The sequence below is a fragment of the Muscardinus avellanarius genome (assembly GCF_963383645.1).
Source record: "Muscardinus avellanarius genome assembly, chromosome: 17".
NCBI lineage: Eukaryota > Metazoa > Chordata > Mammalia > Rodentia > Gliridae > Muscardinus > Muscardinus avellanarius.
In genome coordinates, this window is record NC_137803.1 from 7,749,721 (window position 1) to 7,772,303 (window position 22,583).

A 22,583-nucleotide genomic window follows, 5' to 3' on the forward strand; every position below is an offset into this window, starting at 1 on the left:
ATTCCCATTTCTCAGTTTCCTCATTTGTAAAATAGGGACAATAATCATCAGAACTGCGTGAAGATTAGACATCCCGACACAACGTAAATTGAAGAATAAATATGAGCTAAATTGACAATAGTTCCTCTCCTCTGTCTTTAAAACTGCCCTGTAACTATTACTATTCCAGGACTTGATGTGGTTTATACAAGAGTATATTTGTGCTATACTCTATTATTATATGTTAGCATATTTTTTGCTGTTCTCAGCGATGCCTGGCATAATGCCTTGTTCTTTGTAAAATGTTCTCTTTTCATGAAAGAATTTTCAAACATGCCATATTTCCTTGATTGCTATCTGGACCTTGCATGTCTGTGGTAAGCCAAGTCAAAGGTCTACCCTGCCTCACCCTTTTTTCTTATGGGAGAGAGATTATGTGCAGCTAAACAACACTGTGAGCCAGGCATGGTGGCACACACTTATAATCCCAGTACTTGAGAGGCTGAGGCAAGAGGATCACATGTTTGAGACTAGTCTCAGCAATTTAGTAAGATTCACAGCAGTCTGGTGAGATCCTGTTTCAAAAAAAGAGGAGAGGGCTCTGAGGATTTAGATGGAACAGTATCTAGTATCCCTGGGTTCAATCCCTTGCACCACAAAACAAACAAACAAACAAACAAACAAACAAAAAATTGTGTGACTTAAATTACTGAACTAGGATGATGGGTCTTCAAAAGGGTGGATTAGTGCTAAGAACCAGAAAATAAGTAGTAGATTAGGAAATCACAACATATGACTTATGTAAATTTTTATATATGTCAGTTTAACATAGCCCTTAAGAAGTTGTACATTCATGTAGAAACATGTTTAAATAACAAAACTGACAATGCTACTATAACTTGCTTCTCCTTTTTTTGCAAAAAAGTGGGACTTTATACTTTTTTTTTATACTTTTTTTTTAAGGTTAAATACTTTGGGTTCAATTCCCAGTAAATACCCCCCCCCACACACACAGTATAATTTCTGTCATTGAATTATTTTTTCAATAAAATTTTTCTTCTAAATTGAATATATTTGTGGTCATACTATGTTACTTAAAATTGATATCCAACTTTCCTTTTTTATTATAAATATTAAAACAAAGAATTTACACTCCCTATCAAACCAATGTACTATAGCAATAATAAAAGTTTATTATTTCTTGTAATAAAGCATATTATATTATATTATTTTTTATTTTTTTATTTTTGGTGGTACTGGGGTTCCTAGAAGCCCTTCTACTTCCGGGCTACACTCCCAGACCTATTTTATATTTTTATTTGGAAACAGGGTCTCTTAAGTCAGCACGGTTGGCTTCGTCGAACCTGTGCAATCCTCCTGTTTCTGCCTCCCAAGCACGGGGATTACAAGTGTGCGCCACCATGCCCGGCAAGTATATTATTTTATATAATAAACTTTTATGGTAGTAAAAGTTTCTAATGATTTTCCCAAACTCTACTATCTTTTTTTTTTTTTTTGTGCTTGGAATTGAACTCAAGGGTGTTTTAGCTCTCAACTACACCCCTAGCCCTATTTTTATTTATGTATTTATTATTTATTTATTATTTTGCCCTTCCCCAATTTTATCTTCGTTTTGTTGGTGCACTGTAGTCATACATTTTTTTGGGGGGGATACTGGGGATGGAACCTAGGGGATTCTACCTCTGAGCTACACTCCCAGCCTACTTTTTAAAAAATTTATTCTGAAACAGGATCTCACTGAGTTGCAAAGGGCCTCACTAAGTAGCTGAGGCTGGCCGCAAACCGTGATCCTCCTGTCTCAGCTTCCCAAAAGCTGGGATTACAAATGTTCGCCACCACGCCTGGCTTGTGGTCACACATCTTAATGGGCATAAGGTGGTGGAGGCATACAGGCACACACCACTCATTTAGCCCTTCCCCAGTTCCCGCCCTATTCCCTTTCCCTTTCTTCTCTTTATGTTTGTCTTAGTGATGGGCTTTGATATATTTGTGAATGTACATCAGGTACATTAGAGGAATTCCCTCTTCCCCCTTCTCGTTCCCCTCAGCTCACCTTATTTTCTCATCAATGATTTATCCTTCTTAGTCTAGAGTTCCTCCTATATTTAAAAAAAAAATTTTATTGGTGCATTGTAGTCATGCATCTTAATGGAGTACGAGATGGTAGAGGCATACATGCACACCTCACTTGTTTAGCCCTTCTCCACTTCCCATCCCATCCCTCTTCCCCTCTCCTTCTCATGTTTGGCTTAGTGATTGACTTTGATTTGTTTTAGGATGTACATCATATACATTGGAAAAATTTAAATTTACCTAATTTTTTATTTTGAAACAAGGTCTCACTAAGTTGCAAAGGGTACCACTAAGTTCCTGAGGCTGGTGTCAAACCTGTGATCCTCCTGTCTCAGCCTCCCAAGTACTGGGATTACAAGTGTGTGCCAGGACGCCCAGCTCAAACTGAACAAATTCTTTGTATTTTATAGTCATCCAGTACATAGCTTCTTAACATGAATTCCTTTAATATAAACCACACAGTCTGTATGGTTATATAACTCCTCTTATATACCCACACAACCATGCTCCTAAGTTTTGAATACCATATTGGGATGCCAGGCTGTTTGGCAGACAGAGTAAGACAAAGGGAAAATGTATGAAGTACATTTATTAACCCTATAACTGTGGATACAGTGCCTCTAGTTGAAGGACCAGAAAAATAAAATTAAAAAAAAAAGAAAAGAAAAAAACAAGAAACAGACCTTAAGAGGAGATAATTTAACATTTCCTTATTTTTCTTACTGGGTTCTTCTATGCAGTTTATGATTTGTGAAGCCTTATAGATACCTAAGTGTTTAATGTATGAAGTTTTATAGATACATTTTTTAGGAAATCAGTATGCAGTAAGATAGCAATGAGCCAAGTGTTTCCTCTTTCTCTGTGTGCACATAGACATATACACAAGAAAGAGAGCTTAGCTTCCATCTCTGATAATGTCTGTTAGTGAAAACATCTGTCTATATTAATTAATCTGGTCATATTAAATTTTCCCTGTATAATATTTATTTTTAATAAAATTTAGAATGTATAAATATTCATAAAATTTGAATAATATAGAACTGAATGTTACCTACTACAACACACACACACACACACACACACACACACACACACACACACACAATGTTTTGACACTGGAAATTGAAGCCAAGGGCATTCAACCTCTGAGCTATACCTCTAGCTCCCCACCCTCTACCTTTTAAAATTTGAAGCAGGTTCTCACTAAGTTATGAGTCTCTTATTTCAGACCCCTGAGTCCTGAGATTACAGGTGTGCACTACCAGCCCTGCTAGGAGACCTTAGTGATCTAACTTTAGCTTCTCACCTCTGATCCAGCCAGGAAAGCACATGTGTGAGAGATTACTTAGCAATAACTGGCTTGAGCAAAGCTAACCCAAGCCAGGAGAGAGGCGAGGGCCTGATGGAGAAAGGATGTTCGTGAAAGGCTTCCAAGTGCCCCGGCTAAGCTAAAGGGTAAGAATTCCCTGTGGTAGGATAGTGGGCCGTGGGCTGGGTGGGGCGGGAAAGTGGGCAGGTACACTGAGCTGAATGAAAGGAGACCTTCCAGGAGTTTTGTAACTCTTGGGCCTGAAAAAGAAGTTCTAGTTTCCTTAGACTACCTGAGACTGAGTGCCTGAAGGCTTGGGAGAAGTAGCTTATTTGTTATGGATATAATTTCTTGTTTATATTTGGTGAGAAGAAAAAAAATGAAGACATGACACCATGACACTGTTTTGTTTTTTCCTTATGGTAAAAATCAGTGCTGGAGTGAGGCTTAGATTTAGTTTTTTAGAATTTTAAAAGCCGGAAATCGAGCTGGGTGTGGTGGCGCATGCTTTTAATCCCAGCATTTGGGAAACTAAGACAGGAGGATCACAGGTTCAAGGCCAGCCTCAGCTACTTAGTGAGGCCATCTGCAACTTAGTGAAACCCTGTTTCAAAATAAAGAATAAAAAATAGGACTGGGGGTGTATCTTGGAGGTAGACTACGCCTGGGTTTCATCTCTAGTACTGAAAAAAAAAGCTGAAAATCATTTCTTTAAGTGAAATTTTATAAAGTTCTTAAAATCAAGCAAAATTCCTCATATATAGTTGCAAATCTAAAATATTACTATTACTACTACTACTACTACTACTACTACTACTACTACTACTACTGATTATTTTGTGGTACTGGGAATTGAACCCAACGGCATTCTACCTTTAAGATTCACCTATAGCCCTATTTTATTTTATAATTATTATCTTTTTTGTTACTAAGGGTTAAATTCAAGACCAGGACATTCTACCTCTGAGCTATACCCCTAGACTTTTAAAAGTTTATTTTCAAACAGAGTCTCACTAAGTTTCTGAGACTGATCTCAACCCTGTGATCCTCCTATCTCAGCCTCTCAAGTACTGGGATTACAGGCCTAAGCCACCATGCCCACTGTAATATTTTAGGGTACCAACTAGAATATATTGGCATAGGATAATTAACCTGCTTCTGACAAGAAGAGAAACTTTTCAGTGGGAATTATTTACTTTAATATACAGACAATCACTAATAATTGTAGAACACCTTATGCGCATAATCTAATGTAATCAACCTGGCAGGCACTTTTATTCTCATTTAGAATGGACTAAAATGAAGAACAGTAAGTTTAAGTAAGTTGAAGTAAATACTAATTTTAAGTATCAAAAGACATTTGGATACTTAAAAATGATACTTTACCATTCAAAGTCAGGTTCACCTGACTCAAAATTCAATACATCTATGGATGGCATCTCTTCACAATAATTGAGCAAGCCAATTTGGCTGTGCCATGAGGATATAAAAAAGTCATTCACAAAATGTTTACATCATCCAGTCATGATGTCCCACTCCTGAAATCCTAGTAATTGGGAGGATGAGACAAGAGATTCCCAGGTTAGATGCCAGCCTTAGCAATTGAGCACGACCCTGAGAAACTTAGCAAGATCTTATTTTAAATAAATAAATAAATAATAAATAAATAAATAAATAATAGCTGGGTATGGTGGTGCACCCCTGCCATCTCAGTACTTGGGGAATTGAGACAGGATCACAGACTTGAGACCAGCCTCAGCAATTTAGCTGGACTCTCAGCAGCCTAGTGAGACTCTGTTTCCCAAACAAAAATAAGCCTGGCGTGGTGGCACACACTTCTAATATCAGCATTTGGGAGGTTGAGGCAGAAGATCCAAGTTCATGGCCAGTCTCAGCTACTTAGTGAGGCCCTTAACAGCTTAGTGAGACCCTGTTTCAAATTAAAGAATTAAAAAAAATAGAGCTGGGGGTTGAGCTTAGAGGTAGAATGCCCATGGGCTCCATTCCCAGTACCTCAAAAACAAACAAGCAAACATAACCAAAATTAAAAAGGGCTGAGGGACACAACGCTGAGCTACAAGCTCAGAGGTAGAATGCCCCAGGTTCAATCCCCAGTGTCAGTAAGTACATAAGTGTGTAAATAAATAGATATAAATAAATGAATAAACAAGGATTGGGATATAGCTTGGATGTAGAATGCCTCTGAGATCAATCCCTGGTACCCGCCTCCCCATACAAGGAAGAAGTAGGAGGAAGAGGAGGAGGAGGAGAAAGAGGAAGAGGAGAGGAGGAGAAGGAGGAGGAGGAGGAGGATAAAAAAAGAAGTTCCTGTGTCATAACCCAGTGAGAGCAGTAGGTTTTAAGTAAATATATGGATAAAGTAAAGTTCTGCATAAATGTCTGCAGGAGCAGAGAAAGAGGGAGTGGTTGATTATGACCGCAGGAGATAAGAAATGGTTCACAGTGGGAATGTTTCCTGTATTTTTATGGTGTCTACTTTGGGGAGCAATTGATTCATTTATCTCTAAAAAGTGATATCCAGGGAGGCATTTTTCTGCGTTTGCCTTACCGCTCCTAAGGTAAGGCATGCAGAAAATGCCCATAAATATGGTTTAATAAACAGAAACTGTTGCTTCCTGGAAAAGGCGCATATTTCCAAAGGCGGTTGCCAAATCACCACATGTGGCTCGTGCCCCGTGGAGAATGTGTGGTGCACCTGAGTGCTACTGGCTGCCATGACAGGCACCTGAAGATATATTCCCCCAGCACTGGGAAGATGGTAGCTTGAATCTGCACAGGCTCCTTTTTTTTTTAAATTTATCTTGCAAAAGTCTGTATTTTTGTTTTTTAACTTGAAGGGGGGTTTTATTAACTTTGGCATCTGGAACACATTCTACAATAAAAACTTAAACTGAAAGTCTCGGTGGAAGCAACTTGTATACTATGCAAATTTAAAATCGAATGGGCAGTAAAGGACAGAAGGTTATAGCTGAACAAAGAACAATAACTTATTTGATTTGCCTCGCTGATCTATGGCAGGATCTCACTGAACACTTTTAGAAGGTTATCTCTAATTCTAATTGTTTGCTTTTATCCTGTCTTGAGGAATTGGAGCCACAGATGTCCTTCCTGTGAACATCAGACGCCTTCTGTGTCATTAGATACCTGTATTTGCACTGACACTACACTGGGGTCTGTAGCTTAATAACAGGTGTGCAGAGGCTGGAGGGTGGCACACAGCTCAGACCTGGCCTTTGCATATGCATTGGTGTTCCTGAAAGAAGAACCTCTCAAGCTACCACCTTGCAGAAGGTAGACCCCAACCATCTTTGATTCAAAGTGAAGTTGAACAAGCAGTTCTAAAATGAGTCCCAGGATATTCTATATAATTTTTTGTGGAAATAACAGATTGGGCATGTCGAGGAAAAATTCGAGAATAGAATACAGCACCATAAGTCCATTCAGTGGGGATCATTCCCAGCTCATAGTCTCAGGTGCCTTTCTCACTGTCATAGTTCAGTGAAGAAGAACTAATCCCCGCTGGTTAAAGCAGCAGGTGGAGAGGACCGAAGAGGAGCCGCCCGATGACAGGGACAGGTCTGCCCTCAGCAGCTCCTCTGCTCACCACAAGACAGTAGCAAGAGCAAGGGTATGCTTCGTAAAAATGATCCCAAAGCAAGATGCACCCATGCCAACCACAGCCTAACCCTGTGCAGGGAGAATGGAAGCTGTCCAGGCTGGCCATGCACTGCAGTCATACATCTGAATGGGGTACAAGATGGTGGAGTCATACACACACACACATCACTCACTTAGCCCTTCTGCACTTCCCACCCCATCCCCTCCCTGTTCCTTCTCATGGTTGGCTTAGTGATTGGCTTTGATATGTTTGCGAATGTACATCATGTGCATTAGGAATTTTCCTCTTCCCCCTCCTATATTTGTTCATCTCTAGTATCTCCTTCTTCATCTAGAGCTCCTCCTATGACTCATTTTCTCCCTAACTTCACATATTAGGGAGAGTATTCGATTTCTTTTTTGTGACTGACGAATCTCATTAGTATAATGTCCTCCAGTTCCATCCATTGCCCTGTAAATTATGTAATTGTGTTTTTCTTTATGGCTGAGTAAAATTCCACTGTGTACATATCCCATAGTTTTTAAACATGTTGCTGGTTTATCTTTTTCAGTTGGCAATGATCTACTAAGTACTTCTAGTGTTCTGGTACCACTGATGATTTCTTTTGAGGGGTTGTAGGAGAGTACCAGGGATTAAGCTTAGGGTTTTTTTTTTTTTCTTCTGACCTATACTCCAGTCTATTTTATTTTTATACTGAAACAGGGTCTCACTACATTGCTGAGAACTTCACTAAGTTTCCGAGGCTGGCTCTGAGCCTGAGATCTTCCAATCTCAGCCTTCCAAGAACTGAGATCACAGGCTTGTGCTACCGTGACAGTCCACCATCGATAGTCTTTACTAGCTTGATTTATCATTTTCAGCAAATGCTTCACAAATCCTCATAAGCTGTTAAGATCCAGATTTTCAATTCTGTGAATATTTCAACGAAATTGACACAGGTGTATGAAAACAGGCTGAATAACATAATATAGAGCATATATGTTATTATATTAATTTTATCATGTAATTACACTATATGTTTCATAATATATTTAGTTATTTTTGTTGTTGTTTTTGGTACTGGAGAGTAAACCCAGGGGAATTCTATCTCTGAGTTAGGTCCCCAGTCTTTTTTATTTTAAAACGGGGTCTCACTAAGTTGCTGAGGCTGGCTTTGAACCTGCAGTCCTCCTGTCTCAGCCTCCCAAGTACTGGGATTAGAGGCATGTTATACCATGGCTGACATATTTAAGTTTGTATACATGTTCCCTATCTGGGAAAAATGGTTGAAGACACTACTATATAGTCTTTTCTCTACACATGGTGCTTCAAGATCAAGATGAAAACCCTGAAGTAAGACAGATTTAGTGGTCTGACTGACTTGTTTTTGTTTCTTTTTTCTCTCTCTCTCTTGCTGGCAATGAATTCTCCAAGGATGTAGAACTAAAATCACAATGGCATGAGGATTAAACAAATAGTAGACCTTTAAACCCTCACTTTTGAGGCAAGAGTTCACTCAGTATTATGTTTTCTCTTCCCTTCTGTAATAGTTTAGCTTTCCCAAGTCTGCAGATAATGTCTTTTTTAGGTGTGTGGCATGAACAATTTTCATAAGTGCACAAGAAGCTACAAAAATATAAATAGAATCATATGCTCTTCCTAATATGCCGAAGCTAGGGAAAAAATGCATCACAGAAAGAACTCTAGACGAATAAGAAGAAACTATCGATGAGAAAATAAGGCAACCTAACTGAGGGGGATGGGAGGGGAAGAGGGAAATTCCCTAAAGCACATGATGTACATTTGCAAACAAATCCAAGTCAATCACTAAGCCAGACATGAGGAGGGAGGGGGAGAGAATGGGGTGGGGATTGGGGAAGGGCTAAAAGAGTGATGTATACATGTATGCCTCTACCATCTTGTACCCCATTAAGATGTATGACTACAATGCACCACCAAAAAAAAAAAAATAGAAAAATTGCCTTCTAATAGAAAGCAATCACCCCCATTTTCTGGCAGGAAAGCAAAGTGGAAATTCTTGGCCATGTCTGTGGGGAGACATGGCCTAACTCAACCTATCGGAGTCACTTAGGGAAGGGGACTGTGTATGCTGGCTTCCTCCTGCTCAGGACCACTTGTTAATGCCCATGGTACCTTCCTTCACTCCAGACTCGTGTGATTCACTGGAAATCATAACAACTTATTCTTTGAGAGCACTGTTCTGGGAGAGGTACAGACAGATCAGGCCATTTCCATGGTCCTTCTTTTCCAATCATTAAGGTACACCCAGCATCTCAGAATTGGTATTTCTATCTTTAGAAGTGTAGCTAGCAATATATAACAGAAACAAAGACAGCAAAACTGAGCGATGTGGAAAACACTGGGGGTGACAGGCAACGGGAGCTACACACAAGTCAATACAGAATGGATTTGTTTTCACACCATGAATTTTTCCAATTATGGTACGTGAGCTGTTTATTAATGAATTTCAATCTATTAAACCTTAAACACATAAAAATTTTCCTCCTTCACCTTCTTAATGAATGGCAGTTGAGCTTATTTCATATTGATCTTAGATTCGAGTTGGGATGTAAGAACCATGATGAGACAATTTGAGAGATTCATTTGTATTATTCCAAAGGACCAGTGATTTATGTGATGATAGGGCATCTACATCATCAGATTTTTGCCTTAACTCTGTAGAGTCTGCAGTGAGAGTCAACCATTTTCTCTTCACTTAACAGAAGCAATCCCACTTCAAGGAGCACAACTCAGGAAGTGAGATGCAAGATAATCACACTTGTAAATGCAGGTGTGTGTGTGTGTGTGTGTGTGTGTGTGTGTGTGTGTGTGTGTGTGAGTCAGCATTCCTAGAAGGGGCTGAGCTTCATTGTGTCTATATTTAATTTTTCTTTTTTTTCAATATTTTTTGTTCTACTGTGGTTTCGTAAGGGTGTAATCTCAGCAAAAATGATTAAGGCTTCTTGCCAGCCACTTAATTTCAACTCCCACCACAGAAAAAAAGAAAAGTAAAGAGGTCAGTTGTATACGTAAAATCTTTCTGTTCGTGGAGGCTGAGACAGGAAGAGCACAGGTTTAAAGCTAGCCTCAGCAACTTAAACACTGTTAAAAAACAACAACAACAACAACAACAACAACAACAACAACAACAACAACAGCAACAACAACAAACCCAGAGCTTGGAAGTAGAATGCCTTTGAGTTAAAACTCCAGAATAAATAAATAAATAAATAAATAAATAAATAGTAAATGTTACTACTGGGAAAGTATCACTGGCAAGTATATATATATATATATATGTGTTTTTGCATTACTAGGGGTAGGGCCCAGAGGCATTCTACCTCTAAGCAATACTCCCAGCCTTATTTTTATTCTTTATTTTGAAACAGGGTCTCAAAATTGCAGAGGGCCTCAATAGCTGTGAACTGATACTTCTGTCTCAGCCTCCCAAATGCTAGGGTTACAAGCGTGTGACATCACACTGCCTGGCTATACCCATTTATGTATTATCCACTACATATCTATCTATCTTCTTCCTACCTTGATATCTTTATATCTAGCTCTCCAATATATATGATGTAACAATAAAATGTGGACTAAACACAACAATAGTATTGCTCTAAGAAAAATGCAGTGCCCACAGAAAGTCAACCCACAGAATAGTGAAATCTAATTTACATTGAATACCTTCTTTATAAATTTTGATATATCTACATATATAGCAATTACTTTAGTGGCTGCATATTTTCTACTACACAGAAATAAATAACCAACCAACCAGAGAAGAGAGTGATATTGAGACCATATAAATAAATTTTTCATTCCAGTTGATAAGGCATTTTAAGCCTTAAATTTGCTGGAAATTAATACCAAATAAGTCATAGAATATAAATCAGACATTTTGGTATATGTTTGCTGGCCTTTGTGGAAAGAAACAAAGACCTGGGAAACTCCTCTCCTTTATGATTCTTGGAGTTTCCAAATTAGTTATTTTTGCTCTTATAAACCTTCTAGTTCTTATTTAAGTATTTTCTCACAGTAGAAAGGTCTACTGGTACATACTACACCCAGCACTTTGGAGGCTGAGGCAGGAGCATTACACGTTACAGGCAAGCCTCATCAATTTAGCAAGACTTTCAAAATTTAAAAAGTAAGGGCTGAGGGTATATTTCAGTGATAAATGTCCCTGAGTTCATTCCCTAGCACCACATACATATTTGTATCTATACGGTGGTGTATGCATGTAATCTCAATCCTGGGAAGGCTGAGACTGGAGGATTGTAGATTTGAGGCCAGCCTCAGCAACTTCGCAAGGCTCTCAGCAATTTTGTGAGACCCTGTCTCAAAATAAAGTAGCACTGGTAGTGTAGCTCAGAAGTAGAGTTCCCCAGGGTTCATCCTTAGTACCATAAAAACCAACTGACTGGCCAACCAATCAACCAACCAACTAAACAAACAAACAAAAAACCCAGATGGTTAAATTTGCCATAGAAGCCCATTAAACAATAGAAATTTACGTGGACACTTAAAATATAAAATGCAATTGCCTCCAGTAAATGACTAAAATCATTTCGACCACTTTTCCTTGCAGAATATACCTTTAAACATCAATTCTTGTTGATCAAATTTCATTAGTCTAGGCCTGAAACACTGGCAAGCTAATGTTGCAAAATATTCCCGTTATTCCTGTTTGTAATAGAAATTGTACAAAACATTTAATGTTGTTAATATGCCCCCCAAACTAAAGAATGCACGCGAAAAAGATGTTCCAGATACCTAAAAGCACGTTTAAGGTCATAACTGGCAAGTTCTTCCCTCGGTACTTACTTTTTCCTAAGATGTTCAGACCTCTGGTGCTCAGTAAATGCCTGCTGTATGAATAAACGTTCTCAGCTGTGTGTTTAAGCCTTATTTTTCTTGGGTCAGCTGCTACTCAATTCCTGGTAGCTGAATCGGTTAAGGATACGCATATTCATTTTAAAACAAAAGAGGAGGACTAGGAAGACAAGTGCTGATGCAGAAGTTTCTGCAGCTGTTGATCAGATACCTGCTGTCTATTAGTTTGATTCATCTGGCAAACCATCCCCATGACAGTTAATGGGTCATCCATCATTAGGAAAAGCACAGAAGCAGAGTATTTCCATTGACTCCGTCTACCTTTCACCCTCCCCGAGGAGTTTCTAGGTGAAAGCGTTGGCTAACCTTTAAAACTTCTGTGGGTAGATTTATGGAACATTTTATTACTGAGCCGAAGTCAGCTCTGGAACTGATTTGTAATCCTATTATGGAAAAAAAAAGATGCCAAAATAAGAAATCCTTTGTAAAACACAGTATGAAACAGATCTAAGCATTAGCTTTTAGCCTCTGATAATGTGCTTTAGTTGAAGTCATTTGCCAAATTGGATCCTTGGACCTCAAGGTAATTTTTGCAAGCATTTTTTACCATGAGCACATGAAATGATAGCTTTTAAAAGGCGACTGTGTATTTCAGAGCTCCCACTGTGGCCAGTGACAGCTGATAAATGGGAAGGGAGGAAAACCAAGCAAGGAAAATACGAAGTGCATTCGCAAGTGGCCTGGTTCACCTGAAGAAAGGAACTGACGTCAGTCAGTACTGCTCTGCTCTCAGAAAGGCACTTACCTTGCAGACTGTAGATCTCACCAACACTGTTCTGACGAGTAATGTGGTGCCAGTATGCGCTGCGAGGGAGGGAGATGGATTTGGATAGTGTCATTGGTTCAGTCAAGCTTGTCTGAAGCTGGAAAAGAAAAGAAAACACATCTTAGGCTTTACCGAAAATGCTAAGCCAAAAAAATGCTATTTTAAATGTTGAGGACTGAGTCCGAGTGCTGTGTAATACAACCTGTGATAGACACCAGCATCATCCCCTACTCAAGGATAACTTTTAAAAAGTAAGTCATGATTGGAAGTTATAAAACAGACACGTATAAACAATTTACTTCAATTCATTCATTAATAAGAAAGTATTAACATGCTATAAGAATTTCAAAGAATCAGGAATGCTGGAAAATCCAGGAAAGTAATCAGCTGCATCCCGCCAGGTAAACTTGTTTATATTTCTGTGAATCAGAATTATTTGCAGTGCTCTCAGCTTCTTACATGTTGTAAAATTGTTAAATAACTAAAAAATAAAGCTGCCAGCCCTTTCAGAATCAGATATCTCAGAACAAGACACCCATTAATTTTTTTTTTACCCATTTCAGTCTCTTCCTGATATTCTTCCTACCTTTGTATGATGGCTGTTTTTTCTCACATATATACTTTCTTGTTTTTGTGCTAGAAAACTATACATCAAACAAGTATTTTCCCTGAGAAGCTGTAATAAAAAGTGATGCATCTTCTTACTTGAAACATATATTTTACAGTTAGCTGAAGAGATTCACACCTTATCACCCAATGGCTCCTAATCATGATCGGCACAAAAGCAGTCATAGTACACACTATATCTTTTAAAAAGAAATTTATTTTTATTGAGTCACACTAGGTTTAAAAACCACACACAGTACTTTTAGCATAAATGGGTGTGGAATTTTGTCAAATGGGTTTTCAGCATCTATTGAAATGATCATGTGATTTTTGATTTTGCTTCTGTTTATGTGATGAAATACATGGACTGACTTGTATGTTGAACTAGTCTTGCATCCCTGGGATGAACCCCACTTGGTCATGGTATATAATTTTCCTGATGTGGTTTTGAATGTGTATTGCTAATATTTTGTTTAGTGGTTTTGCATCTAGGTTTATCAACGATATAGGTCTATAGTTTTCCTTCCTTGAGCTATCTTTATTTGGTTTGGTATTAATGTGATGTTGGTTTCATGGAATGTAGTTGGGAGAGTTCTGTCTCTATTTCACGAAATAGATTGAGGAGTATCGGCATTAGTTCTTCTACAAAAGTTTTATACAATTCACTTGGGAAACCATCTGGTGCAGAGCTTTTCTTTGATGGTAGGCTCTTTATTGATGTTCAGTCTCTTTGATTGCTATTGGTTGGTTTAGACTTTCTATATCTTCTGGATTCAGTATAGGAAGGCTGTATTTATCTAGAAAGATGTCAATTTCTTCCTGATTTTCTATTTTGCTGGAGTATAGTTTTTCAAGGTAGTTTCTCATAATCCTATGGATTTCGGCATTGTCAGTGGTAATATCTCTTTTTTCACCTCATCTTTGTAGTTTGGACTGATTCTTTTATTAGTTCATTGGCTAGTGATTTATCTATTTTGTTATTTTTTTTAAGAAACCATCTTTTGATTTGTTGATTTTCTGCATTTTCTTTCTCTACTTCATTGATTTTTCTACTTTCATTGATTATTAAAATCAGATTTTAATAACCAGAGTAGAAATCCCATCTTCTACTGGCTTCGGGTTAAACTGTTCCTGGTTTTCAAGGGTTTTGAGGTTATTTTTGGTGATTTTCTGTTCTTCTTAGGTGGGCACTCAGTGCTGTGAATTTTACTTTTATTACTGCCTTCACTATATCCCAGAGATTTTGATATGTTCTATCTTTATTTTTTTTCTAGGAATTTCTTGATTTCACCCTTTACACTCATTTATGCTAAAAGTACTTCAGAAACTCAGAATAGAAGGAACATACCTCAACATCATAAAGGCAATATACAGTAGGCCCACAGCCAACATCATATTAAATGGAGGAAAATTGTGAGAATTTCCCTTAAATTAGGAATAAGACAAGTATGTCCATTATCAGAACTTCTTTTCAATATAGCACTTGAGACTCTAGCAAAAGTAATAAGGCAAGAAAAGGAAATCAAAGGAGGACAATAGGAAAAGAAGAACTAAAATTATCATTAAAACCCAACAAACTCAACAAAAGACTTATAGAACTGATCAAAAAATTCAGCAAAGTGTCTAGATAAAACTTATTCTTAAAAAACCAGAAGCTTTCCTGTATGCCAACCATAAGGCCACTGAAAGAGAAATTCAGAAAATTCTTTCACTCAGGATATCCCACAAAAAATAAAATAGGAATAAACCTAACAAAGGAGGTAAAAGACCTCTGCAGAAAAAAATTATAAAACATTGAAAAAAAATGAAGAAGACATTAGAAGATGGAAAGATTGTCCATGTTCTTGGACAAGCTGAATAAATACAATCAAAATGGCCATTCTTCCAGAAGTGATCTACAGATTCAATGCAATACCCAGTAAATTACCAAGGTCATTTTTCACAGACATAGAAAAATTAGTCCTTAAATTCATTTGGAAATACAAAATACCCTGAATAGCCAAAGTAGTTCTCAGAAAAAAAAAATGCAGCAGGAATCCAGTACCTGACTTTAAACTATAATACAAAGCCACAGTAATAAAAACTGCATGGTACCATCACAAAAACAGATACACAGACCAATGAAGCAAAATAGAAGTCCCAGAAACAAATTTGCACATTTATGCCTAATTGAATTTTGACAAAGGGGCCAAAAACATACACTAGGTAATCTGTTCAACAAATGATGTTGGCAAAACTGGTTAACAATGTGTAGAACTGTAGCAATAAACTCCAGTTTTCACCCTGTACAAGAGTTAATTCAAGTTAATTCAATGCCCCAATAAAATATTAAGGTCCAACATTGCAACATAGAGGCACAGGAAACTAAAGATTGATCGATACACGGGATTGGATTAAACTGCAAGGCTTTTTTCTGGAAAGCAAAGGAAACTGTCAAGAACCTCAACCGAGAGCCAAGAGAATGGGAAAAAAAATTTCCAACTATTATTTCTACAGAGGACTAATATCTACAATATACAGAGAACTCAAGAAACTCAGCTCTAGGAAAAACACACAATCACAAAATGGGCAAGAAAAGAAGAAATTAAAATAAGCAATAAATATATGCTATTCATCATTGGCAATCAGAGAGATGCAAATCAAAACTACCCTGGGATTTCACCTAACCCCAACTAGAATGGCAATCATACAAACACGAACAACAACAAATGCTGGTGAGGAAGTGGAGAAGTGGGAATTCTAATAAATTGTTAGTGGGATTTCAAATTAGTGCAACCACTTTGTAAAACAGTATGGAGGATCCTCAGAAGAATGGGAATGAATTTATCATATGATCTAGCAATACCACTTCAGGGTATCTGCCCAAGAGAATGGAAACCAAACTTCCAAACTAATGCATGCATATCTATGTTCATAGCTGCACAATTCACCATTGCCAAACTATGGAACCAGTGAAGATGTCCATCAACAGATGAATGGATTATAAAACAAGGGATAGGTACACAATCGAATTTTACTCAGCCATAAAGAACAAAATTGTGTCATTTATAGGAAAGTGGATGTAACTGGAGGACATTATGCTAAGTGATATTAGTCAGTCACAGAAAGTAAGAAATCAGAGGTTGTCCCTAATATGCAGAAGCTAGGGAGAAAATGGGTCATAGAAGGAACTCTAGACAAAGAAGGAAAATCAATAGATGAGCAAATAAGGCAACCTGACTCAGAAAGATAGGAGGGGGGAAGAGGTTAATTTTCTAATGTACATGATGTACATTCACAAACATATTAAAGTCAATCACTAAGCCAAACATAAGAAGTGGAGAAGGAAAGGGGGTGGGAATTGGGGAAGGGCTAAACAAGTGATGTGTGCATGGATGCCTCTACCATCTTGTACCCCATTAAGATGTATGACCACAATGTACCAATAAAATATTAAACCCCCATACACAGAAATGGTTCTGTTTGGCTGGGCATGGTGGCGCACACTTGTAATCTCCGCGCTTGGGAGGTGGAGACAAGAGGATTGGACAGCTGCGCTGGCTTAAGAGACCCTGTTTCCAAATAAAAATATAAAAATGGGTCTGGAGTGTAGCCCAGAGGTTTCCAGGAACCCAAGTACCACCAAAAAAAGAAAGAAAGAAAAAAAAAGAAATGGTTATGTTTGATCTTTGCACACATTTCTGTGACACAAACTGAGCAAAAAGGACTTTTTGAAAGATAACGTGAACGCTTTAAAAGATGAAATTTCACATTGGCCCCTGATGCCCGATCTTGGCAAACTGCAAGTTGGAGGTTTTTTTTTGTTTGTTTTTATGTGTTGTTTTCATTTTTTTTTTGTTAATTTTTTGTTACTGGGAATTAAACCCCAGGTCATTATAATTTCAAACTACACCCCCAGAACTTTTTATTTTATTTTGAAACAGGGTCTTTTTAAGTTGCTAAAGCTGGCCTTGAACTTGTGATCCTCTGTCTCAGCCTCCTTTATACTGGGATTTATGGGTGTGTAATTCTGTGCCCAGCTAAGAAGTTGGAGCTTTAAAGATCATCTTTGTCTCATCTGTCTTTAATATTTCACAGGCTCCTGCATCTAGCACTGGGTTCAGATATTACTGTTTTTCTTACAGTTCTGATACCAGGAAATTACCTGATGTTGATGGAACATGCCCTTTAAATCAACACAAAACTGAATCATGTTGCAATTTAAAAGATGGCTAGTCAAAGAATTTGAAAATACTAATTTTTATTTTTTCTAGTGTGGAAACATTTTCAGAACTGCTATCCTTGTCACAAAAGTGCCACACTGGCTCTGCTTAAAAGTCTGGTGTCACCATGGTGGTGTATACTTGTAATCCTCATACTTGGAAGGCTGAGCCAGGAGGACTGCAAGTTCAAGATCAACCTCAGCATATCCAGTGAGGCCCTCCACAACTTAGTGAAACCCTGTTTCAAAATAGAAAATAAAAACGACTGGATAGCTGGGTGTGGTGGCACACGCTTGTCATCCCCGTGCTTGGGAGGCAGAGACAGGAGGGTCGCGCAGGTTTGAAGCCAGCCGCGCTGGCTTAAGAGACCCTGTTTCCAAATAAAAACGTGTACAAAATAGGTCTGGGAGTGTAGCCTGGAGGTAGAAGGGCTTCCAGGAACCCCAGTACCACCACCACCAAAAATAAATAAATAAAAAAAATAAAAAAGCACTGGGTAAAATAAATAGCTCAGAGGTAGAATACCCCTGGATTCAATCCCAGTACCACACCCCCCCCAAACACACACACAAGAGTCTGGCACCATTGAATAACAACTCCTCCTCCTCCTCCTCCTCCTCCTCCTCCTCCTCCTCCTCCTCCTCCTCTTTCTCCTTCTCCTCTTTATCCTATTCATTCTACCTCCAGCTATACCCCTGGTCCTGGTCTTTTTTATTTTACTTTCAAACACGGTCTTGCTATTTTTTTTTGACAGGGTGTGTGTGTGTGTGTTGTGTGTGTGTGAGCGCGCGTGTGTGTTTCAATATGCTGTTGAGACTGGCTTCAAACTCTGATCCTCCTGTCTCCAATTTCCAAGTCCTGGGCTTCGGGTGCCTGCCACCATGCCCGAAGAAGCTGCTTCTTTATCTACAGATGAGGAATTCAAATAGCAACAGCAACTTCTATGTTTTTCAAATTTGCTATATTATGAGTTTTCCCCCCTAATTCTAGATGTAGCTATGCTACTCACATGCACCTGCCATTACTGGTGTGTAAGGGGAGGTGCCAAGGAGAAGGCAAATTTTGGGGTTTTAATTTAGCAGATCTCAGCATCCTGGGAACGGTCGTTAACAACACATGTATGCAGTTTTGTCCCAGCCCTAACAGTTTGGGAATACCTATGCAGGGGCTTCCTGTGCTAAGAACTCCCCAGATATCCTTGTACAAAGTTCATCTCCCACTAGCATATGGGAACAGAGGCGACACTCATCTCCCCAGTGTTACTGGGAGAGAAAGAGCTTTCACTTTTAAAGCCAATTTCTCACATGAGGCATAAACTTAATTAAACACATAAATCTTTAATTCGTGTCAGCAGTGCCCATTAATAACATCAATTAGTTCACAAAATGAATTTCATATTAATCACAGTTCTGTTTACTGCCTAATCTTTATTCTTTTTTAAGCTACTGTAATTTGTTTGTTACTTAGCACACAATAGCTCTTTCTGAAATTTCATGAAAGTGATTTTACTTATTTTTTTTTTTAGTTCTGGGAAGCAATTTTTGTTTCCCAAATGGTCAGTCCTACACATCATGAACATGTGATATTTTGTTTGATGAAAGTAAATAACTGGAAGCCACTGGAGAAAAATCCTCTCCAGACAGTTTCCATCAGCATCACCCTATACAGTTTACACCTCCTGTCTCCGTAGCTCTTCCCCTTTATCCCTGTCAAGCCTATTATTATTATTATTATTATTATTATTATTATTAATTATCATTATTTTATTTTAAAGCAGGGTTTGTTAAGTTGCTAAGGTTTTCCTTGAACCTGCGATCCTCCTGGCTCAGCCTCCCAATTACCCAAGTACAGCCATGCACCACCATTCCTGGCTCTTGACCTGCCTTTGACAATGTTCTATATCTTCGTTTCTTTGGTTCCTCTTCTATTTCACTTTCTTATCTAGTTACAGCAATAAAGGGAAATTTTGTGTTTGAAACTTGATTATGAATTTCCTGAAGTTTCTCACAGATCTTGTCCAGTACGTTCCCAGGGGTCTCCTGGACATTCGATACTCCAATCACCGCTCAGATTTATTTATGAAATTCTGCTATGGATCAAACTGGGTCACCCACAAATTCCTATGTTGAGGCCCTGACTCCCAATGTGACACCAGTTGGAGATGGGATCTTTGAAGAAATTCATTGAGGTTCAAAGAAGACAGAAGAGCGAGGCTTTTAATCCAATAGAACGATATCTTTCTAAGAAGAAATTCCACGGATTAAAGGGCACAGTGAAAGTTTATGTAAAGACGTGGCAAGAAGGCGCCATCTGCAAACCCAGGGGAGAGATGCCAGGGAAGTTACCTCTCTGCAGTGTCGATTTGAACACTGAGTGTGCAGAGTTGTGCGAAAGCAAAATCCTGCTGGGCAAGCCACCGGTCTTTTTGTTTTGGTATCCTTAGCAAAGTAATGCAAGCGCTCTATGTCATGGTCAATCTAACGGAGGAGGTAGAATTGGGATGATTTTCCAGCAACATTTAAGTTTGTTATTAACTTTAAGCAATGCATTATAAGTTGGCTTTTGTGACTGGCACAGTGTCAAACATTTTATTTATTTATTTATTTATTTATTTATTTATTTATTTATTGGTGGTACTGAGGTTCCTGGAAGCCCTTGAACCTCCGGGCTACACTCCCAGACCTATTTATATTTTTATTTGGAAACAGGGTCTCCTAAGCCAGCGCGCACGGCTGACTTCGAACCTGCGCGATCCTCCTGTCTCCACCTCCCAAGTGCGGGGATTACAAGCGTGTGCCACCACGCCCGGCGAAATTCAAACATTTTTATGAAATACTTTTGTTGGTTCTGATTTTAAACCTCAAATAAAACTCCTGGTGTTAGGACTCAAAATGAGACCATATAAAATCATATAAAAATCATGTTATTATTGAAATATAAAAATCATCTTTTATTATTTTTTCTTGTACTACGAATTGAATCCAGGGATATTCTACCTTCAACCTATACTTCCAAACCCTTAATTTAAAAAAAAAATTGAAACAGGGTTTCACTAATTTTCTGAGTGTCTTGCTAAGTTTCTGAAACAGACCTAGAACCTTCAATCCTCCTGTCTCAGCCTCCAGCATACTGATTACAGGCATGCTCAATCAGATCCAGGTCATCCATCACTATTTCATAGTATAACAAGGCTTCAAATGCAATCATAAAGATAACAGTTAGTTTTAGAGTGCAATAGCCATTTCCTAATTGAAAGAACAATGCATGGATTTGATCTGGAGGTCTTTTCAGGATAAAAGAGAAAGCATAACAAAAACGTGTGGTAATTTAAAGAGCAAATAAAAATCTATGTTTGCACATATAAAAGAGAAAAATTATACTCTAAGATCATCCCAAAGCAATTACTGTGTTTTAAGAAGTTACATAACATGAATGCATGTCTACAATGTTCCTGTTCTCCTCTGAGCAGGTCCGCAGGATCCATTCTTTCAGTGGCAATTGTCAGTGACACATTCCTCAAGATGTCATGCAGAATTCTACAGCCCCTTGCAGCAGCATTCCCTGGGGAATGAACCATGGACTCTTTCCTGCGAAACACACCCATCTGCTTCTTGTACAGAGTGTCCACATTCAGAAAGGCTATTCAGCGTGGATGCAGGAATCATGGAGAGGAGCATTTGACTCAGTCTTGACATGTGCGTGAAACTTTCTGCTGTTTTTTTGGCTCTGTTTGTTGATTCCAATTTTTTAAAATGCAGTTTGTTGCTGGAATACTGACAAATTAAAAATCGTTCATTTGGCACCAGAAATGAGTAGGGATTACAGTTCAAAGAAGATTGGAGAGTAAGTTAAGACATGTGTGGTAGTTGGGAGTGGTGGCGCATGACTGTACTCCCAGTACTTGGGAGGCTGGGACAGGAGGATTGCAGGTTCAAGGCCAATCTTAGCATTTAATAGCAACTTAGCAAAAGCCTGTTTCAAAATAAGAAAATAAAATAGGGCTGAAGGAAAAGCTTGGAGGTAGATCATCCCTAAGTATAATCTCCAGTTCTCCAGTAAATTAAAAAATTGTGATTTATGGTCTGAGAATTGTTTAAAGCTTATATCCAAAGAGCATGATTTGAGCTCAAACTGTGCATATGGAGATTAAGTTAATACCTTTATTGAACATCACACAGGTAAGGGCTATACTTTTCTTAAGTTGAGAAGAAAACAAAACAACAACAAAACCTTATATTTACAGGATTCTCACAAAAATATGAGCAGGGATGAGCTGCTTTTGATCTTTCCCATTTATGCAGTAAATAATAAACAAATTTATGCATTTTAAACATTGGAGACCTGTAGATGATATTAAAAAGAGAACCCAATGCCATTTCTTTCTGTATCCCTTATCCTCGTTCCCTTCAAAGGTTGGGGAATTTTTTGGTAGTGAGGACTAAACTTCCAGGGGCATTCTATTTCTGAGTCACACCACCCCTACCCTTTTCATATATATATATATATATATATATATATATATATATATATATATAATTATATATATTCATATATATATGAATTCATATATATATATATATATTTTAAACAGGATCTCATTAAGTTGTTGAGGTTGGCTTTGAACATGATGTCCTCCTGTCTCAGGCTCCTAAGTACTGGTATTACAGCCATGGATCACCACACCCAGCCTGGGAAAGTCTTGGTAACACATCTGGCTAAAAAGGTCACTGTTGGGAGACAGTTCTTTTGGAGTTATTCATGACTTTGCATTTCTTATGTCAACTGTCACTCCTTACCATCTTGTCAAGTTTTTCATATGGCAAACAGCTTTGGTAGCCCATTGTGATCTACACTGGAATCTGGTCTTTCCTGTGAAAAATGAGCTTCCTGTCCAAAGTATTACAATGTGAGACAATCCAGTCCTATACTTTAAGAGGACCTACGCTCCCAGGAAGAGGCTTGTGAGGTCTGACAACTGTTGGAATTTATATGAAGTTAGAGTCTGCTAGCACCTCCTTATAGTTCTACCAACTGGTACACATTAGTAAAATACAAGTATATATATATTTAGATTATATGCAATAATGTAAC

The 22,583-nt window shown here is 38.2% G+C and overlaps 1 protein-coding gene across 1 annotated transcript in view; it reads right to left on the bottom strand.

Moving 5' to 3' along the window:
• The window catches only part of DOK6 (docking protein 6), a gene marked incomplete at both ends in the record, with an annotated part of 403,347 nt that overhangs the window by 59,758 nt on the left and 321,006 nt on the right, over window positions 1-22,583 (bottom strand). Inside the window, one exon of the mRNA XM_080714802.1 lies at window positions 12,664-12,781. Within this exon, the coding sequence (XP_080570928.1) occupies window positions 12,664-12,781 (118 nt within the window). The remainder of the gene's footprint in view (window positions 1-12,663; window positions 12,782-22,583) is intronic.